The sequence below is a fragment of the Micropterus dolomieu genome, unplaced genomic scaffold (genome assembly GCF_021292245.1).
Source record: "Micropterus dolomieu isolate WLL.071019.BEF.003 ecotype Adirondacks unplaced genomic scaffold, ASM2129224v1 contig_13385, whole genome shotgun sequence".
NCBI lineage: Eukaryota > Metazoa > Chordata > Actinopteri > Centrarchiformes > Centrarchidae > Micropterus > Micropterus dolomieu.
In genome coordinates, this window is record NW_025742371.1 from 423 (window position 1) to 6285 (window position 5863).

The 5863-nt window shown below is 44.5% G+C and overlaps 1 protein-coding gene across 1 annotated transcript; it reads right to left on the reverse strand.

Moving 5' to 3' along the window:
- Positions 1 to 924: 924 nt before the first annotated feature.
- On the reverse strand, positions 925 to 4306 carry LOC123966418 (far upstream element-binding protein 3-like). The gene is made up of 3 exons (XM_046042583.1): positions 4126 to 4306; positions 2250 to 2320; positions 925 to 1057 (listed from the first exon to the last, which is right to left on the reverse strand). Exons 1-3 carry the CDS (start codon positions 4162 to 4164, stop codon positions 940 to 942), a joined length of 228 nt encoding a protein of 75 aa, XP_045898539.1. The 5' UTR covers positions 4165 to 4306; the 3' UTR covers positions 925 to 939.
- Between the last annotated feature and the right edge of the window lie 1557 nt (positions 4307 to 5863).

The following is a 5863-nucleotide window of genomic DNA, read 5'->3' on the forward strand; positions in this document are numbered from 1 at the left end:
TGAGCCTCATTCTGACTTGTTTTAAGGACATTACATCACAGCTGGATCGGCCTGTAGTGTGGTTTTCCACTCCAAATCCAGACCTCCATGGGTTGATAAATTTGATTTCCATTGATCATTTTGTGTGATTTTGTTGTCAGCACATTCAACTATGTAAAGAAAAGTATTTAATGAGATTATTTCATTCATTCAGATCTAGGATGTGTTATTTTAGTGTTCCCTTTATTTCTTTGAGCAGTGTATTTTGAGAATTATACTCCTGCATATAGATTTTGCTCCTAAGAGGTGTAAATCTGTTAACAGTCACAATTGTGAAAACTCAGGTTTTGGCTGTGATCCCAGTTATCTGTTTATTTCCAAACATTTTGAAACTATCAGATGTGTTGGACCTCCTAGACATACGAGACCCCCCAAGTGCTGCTGTGTGCAGCATCACGGTCATTCCTACATTTGAAAAAGTGGCATTTGAAAGTGACGGCTCAGAGAGGTAGAATGAATGAATGGCAATATCTGGAGGAGGAGGCGGATGTTCATGAGAACCAACTGGTTTGAGAGATGACACATCCACCAATGTGTCACTGAGCGAGACACTTTACCAGCGTCTAGTTGCTCCAGAGGCGTGCGACCTCTCACATATATAGCAACTGAAAGGAGTTTTGGATTAGAGCGTCATTTCGTGCATTCCTTAATTAAGCAAGTAGCCTCAGAGTACCATTTCTTTCATTATAATCACAATAAAAAGACTTTTTCTTCAAATCGTGCAGCCCTACTTCCCGACGGGCCGCTCGTTCGGCAGTCTTTCCTCACGTGTCCATCTGTCCTGCCTGAGCCCCACAAAGAGTCTTAACTGCCGGACTGTCTAACACACCTTGACGCCTCGTCTCTGCCCTGTGAACTGGTTTGTACCTTGAAAACACACGAGTGTGTGTGTGTGTGTTGTTATGTACAGTGGGTAGGGGTGTGTGTGTTACCGGGGTCTTGTTGTCCAGGGTTCTGCCAGCTGGTCTGGTAGGTGTTTCCCCAAACGCCAGTCAGGAAGGTCTGACCACTGCCACAGCTGCACACAACACAACACAACTCAATACAACACAGCCTGCAGCGCACCGTCACACAAACACGTACAGAAGAGATCTACTTTGACCTTTATGACTTCATTACGTGGTGACGGGTGGTCGCACAGCACTCTGTACAGCTGCATCATAAACAGTACAGTCATTTGTTTCGGAACGGTCAAATAAATAGAGAAGCAGTCGTTAACAGGAACAACACATTTTTAATTAGCGTTATTGGTTGAGTTTGAAGCAACCGAAGTTCTGAAGTTAGGATGTTAACAAATAAATCAGACAATGCAAAACAATTTATTGATTTATGGTCTTGAAATAAAATCCAGAGTCCTCAATGTCCGAGACGAGACCGAGTCCAAATGCGGTCGAGTCCGAGACCATCAAAAAGACCGGTCTCGAGAACTACAACACTAGTTTGACTCGGGCAGACGTGATCAATACACGAGGTTTCCTCAGCAGGTCGACACCAACTAATGCCTTAAACACAAACGAGCATCGAGCTGAGCAGGGCTCTGCAATGAATCAAAATTTAATCAATAATTTAGATTTAGGCTTCCAACGATCATGAAAACACGTTAATCGAATTATAACGACTATTGTTGTTGATGTTTACTTCAGCCTGAGCCAACACGGGTGGGGGGGGTGATAATCGCTACAACCTGCTCGCTTCAGCCTACTGCAGAAATTAGCGTAGCGTCCTTGTTGTCTCCCCCTCGGCTCTACGACGCCTTTAAACATTTGATTACTATTTCCTATTTTCTGGGCTCTTTTGGACAATGCATAATCATTAAGAAAAAATACGTTCCATAAATGCATGATGTTTCCTAAGTCAATCAGTAATCGTGATTTCAATTATGACCAAATTAATGGTGATTATGATTTTTGCCTACACTGAGCAGCCACACCTGATCATTTTACATTGCATTTATTATTTAGCTTACCGTGGAATCGAATTTGGTGTCGAGAATCGTTGGATTTCCCTGGTGTCGGTCTCGACTACTGAATTTCTGCTACTGCAGCATCCCTACTAATCACACGTTTACTGGCGGCTTTTAGAACCTTTCAAAGTAAAAGCTCTCAATAAACTCAATATGAAGCGTTGCTGCAAAAAACCTTGACGCGCTTTGTGTTTATCACACAATCTGACCACCTCAGAATATGTGTGTGGTTATGCGAGCGTCTTACTTCTGGTGTGTAGCGGGGCCCTGGGTGAAGGGACTGAAGCCAAAACCTCCGTTACTCATGATGCCCGAGCCCTGAAGAGGAGAGGAGAGAGAAGGTAAATGTTATATGAACCCGTTCCACCTTAAAGCTGCGACACATTAACTGTGTCTCTGTACCATGTGTGTTTGTCTGAGATCAGAGATGACATAAGTGTGTTTTTGTCACTTAAATAGCATGATTTTTGAGTGGAGTTTGGTGATAACAAAAGGCACTAAGCAATGACTCAGTATTTTTAACTGCAGGGGTTAACATGTAAGTGTCTTCTGCAACACGTCTGTCGAAATGCAGCCTATTTATAAAATAATACACGGCACCAACTTCTTAAAAAGTGTTTTATGCTCTGCGGTGTTTCAGTCTGAGGGAAAAGCAGAAACCAATGAAACAAATCAGGAAGTTTAAGACTCCAGGCCTGTAGTCTGTAGTCTTCATCTCAAATTGTGGCACGTTTAAAGATAAACGCGACCTCACACGTCGTCACGTTTACATCATTAAAGTTCAGAAAAGGTTTGATTTTCTCTTAACATCTGTCAAAAAGCACGTTATCGTTTCGTAACTCGACAGCTGCTGTCTGCAGGTCAGAGAGGAATAATCATATTCTAACTTTGGACAGGTTTGTGCAGCGGTGCTCAGAAGAGAGCGAGAGAGAGCGAGGAGGTGCTGCACGAATACATGCTCCTCCTCCTCAATCAAATATGATTTTAAATACTCCTGGTAAAAAATTAGAACATCAAAATGTGGCGGTCCGCGTTGATAATTCTCCAAATTATAGGCTACTTATGGTAAACGCTGCTTTCCCTACTCCCTTCACTCCCAAACAAAGCCTCTCTTCACTTTTTAACTAACATCATGTTCATAACAGCAGCATGGAGTGTGGTTTTCACAGAGCATATAGTCTGGGCATAACGTTTCCCAACGCCACCGGCTGAAATTAATAAATAAAGCGAGTAAATCCCGACTTTTAAACAGCTGTTTTTCTGCACATGTAGCCCGTTTATAAGAGCAGTTATTAAACGTTACGTTAACGCCGCTCTCTGCGGACGAGTCCAGCATCAGTGACAGCAGCTGCCGGAGTTTCTTTCTGAACGTCGCTGCTTCAGCAGACGCTTCAATAAATCAGATGTAGAAATGTTCACGGCTGAAAGCTTTCAGAGTTTACACTAGATGACAATGATGATGGCAGCAGCTACTTACAGCCGCGCAGTCCCGCATTCACGTCAAGGATGGTGCGTTCAGTAACGCAGCGTTACTTGGATTAGTAACCAACACAGCCCAAGACAGCGCCAAAAATGTTATCACGATAAAAAGTTTCATCTCTTTCGATAATTATCGCAATAAATATCAAATCTTTATTTCTCTCGGGTTTAAAGGCTGATTTTTGCTCCTGAGTGAAAGTTGAAGAAACCTGATGGTTAATTGTGGTTTAAACTTTTCTTTACGGTCGGATCACTTCACAAATCTGAGGCAGAACGTTCAAAACATTTAGGAGGAAAATCAAGTAAAAGCTTTTTTTCAGTCCTTTTTCCTCAACAAAATAAACATCTTAATGAAGAAAATGAGCTGACCGGTGTTCAACAGCAGATACATTTAGTGAAACTGCGAAAACGCAGTAATGAGAGAAGGCGGTCTGAACGACCCGTGAACCTGCTGAAGGAGGACGAGCCGGAAACGTTTAGGAGGAAACGGCTGTGGTTACGTTTCTGGGGAGAAACACAGGAAACAGAGATGATCTGGACTCTACAGGCCTGCGGAGGTAAAACTGGCTGAGGCCTGTTTGATTCAGGACTTCACGCCTGTGTGAGTTTGTGTTAATGTATTGAGGTGCGTTTGTTTTGCGTACCCCGATCTTGTCGTCTATGAGCTGGCGTGCCAGGTCCATCTGCTGGGCGGTGCCTCTGATGGTGAAGACCCGGGTGTTGGGGTCGGTGGAGGGGGGAGGGTTCCTCTGCAGCTCCACGTGAGCCCCAGACTGCTGGTTAATACTCTTGATGGTTTCTCCACCTACAAAAAAAACCACATCCGATTATCACCTTTAACACGTCCTGCTGCAGAGCGCTCAGCGTCCGACACAGCGTCTGACCCGTCACGCAGTCACAGACTCATGCCGTTGTCGTCCTTGTGTGACAGAGCTGCGCCGTGCGCCTCCTGTTACGGTCCTTCTCACCGAACAGAGCGTGCACAGGGAGTTTACATTTTACAAAAACAAACGAAACTGGAGGAAACGTGGGATAACGGCGCCGGCCCAACAGACACGGGCATCAACTCCCAGTGAAGCGTTTCAGCAGCGCTTAGCCTGCACGTTGTTAACGTGTTGTTAACGTGTCATTTTGTGTGCTTCACCTACAGATAACAGCTCTCTGCGAACCCGCTCCGCTCTCTGCGGGCCACATGGAGCACTTCAGAATAAGAGCGTTTTGCTCGTCAGATTTTGCTGACTTGTTCAGATTTTACTTATTTGTTCATTTGTCCTTGATTTCTGTGCTTCTACCGTGGTTAAGTAGCTACGTAGTTAAATTGTTTCTTTTATTTGTCTGTTTTAACTGTGAAGGGCTTTTATTTTGAAACTGACCGGATTCTCCATGCCGTGTCTAGGGATGGGGATCGTTAATTTTTACTGATATTGATACCCTCATTGAAACGGCTTCAAATTAAATCAGATTTGACGCTCGAGACATAACGTTACATCATAGGACCCGCAAGTCTCGATAGCAGCATCGATACGCTCGAACCTTATTGATTTTTGGGTTTTGAGATATTTTGGAAGCGGGTCTCGATCCCCAGCCGTGTCTGACTGCCTGCCTGGCTCATCTGCTCTGTGCTGCTTGATGCGGCTTCAGTCAAAAATACACTGGCAGTGAATACTGAACTTTAAGTGAGTGTGTTGAAGGGCTGCAGATCGATCAGAGCTCGAGTCCCGTATGTTTCTGTAAGTGAACCGTTATTCTAAGGTGAAGGAAGTCTGATCGACGACGGCCTGAGAACTGGACGGTAAAAAAAATTAAACATGAGTCAGGAGTTTGTTTCAGGGAGTAAAAATACAGTCACAGGAAACCGGATGTAAATCACCTGGATTTCCTCATAAATTGGTCATAAAATGTGATCTGATCTTCACAAGAGACACAAACAACTCACAGAACATTGAACATTCACAGTGCAGGGAGACGATGAAGGGGGGGGGGGGTAGTACTTTCCGAGAGTAAGGTGCTACACGAGTCTCGCCGACGTCGCCTGAGATCGAACGTCGGCATTAAATGTGTTGCTGGGAAACAGCCGCCGGCGTGCGGCGGTGGGTTTACAGCAAACAGCTGCTGGAGTTTAGCTAAATACTGGGTCCAGAGTTGTTTAAGTTTTCATCAGTCAGAGCTGAAGTCGGCCTCCTCCTCTCCAAAACAAACAGAGCAGCTGATTACAGCAGGTAATAAAGCTCGTTAAACATCCCGTTCCTCCGACGCTCGGGCGACACGGACGTGATGCTGCAGCTGATCCGGCTGGAAATGTTTTAAAAACCTTCCAAACTGTCGCCGCTTCATTTTTGTGTTGCTTTCTCTGTGCTGGACTTATTTTAAGAGCTTGATCTT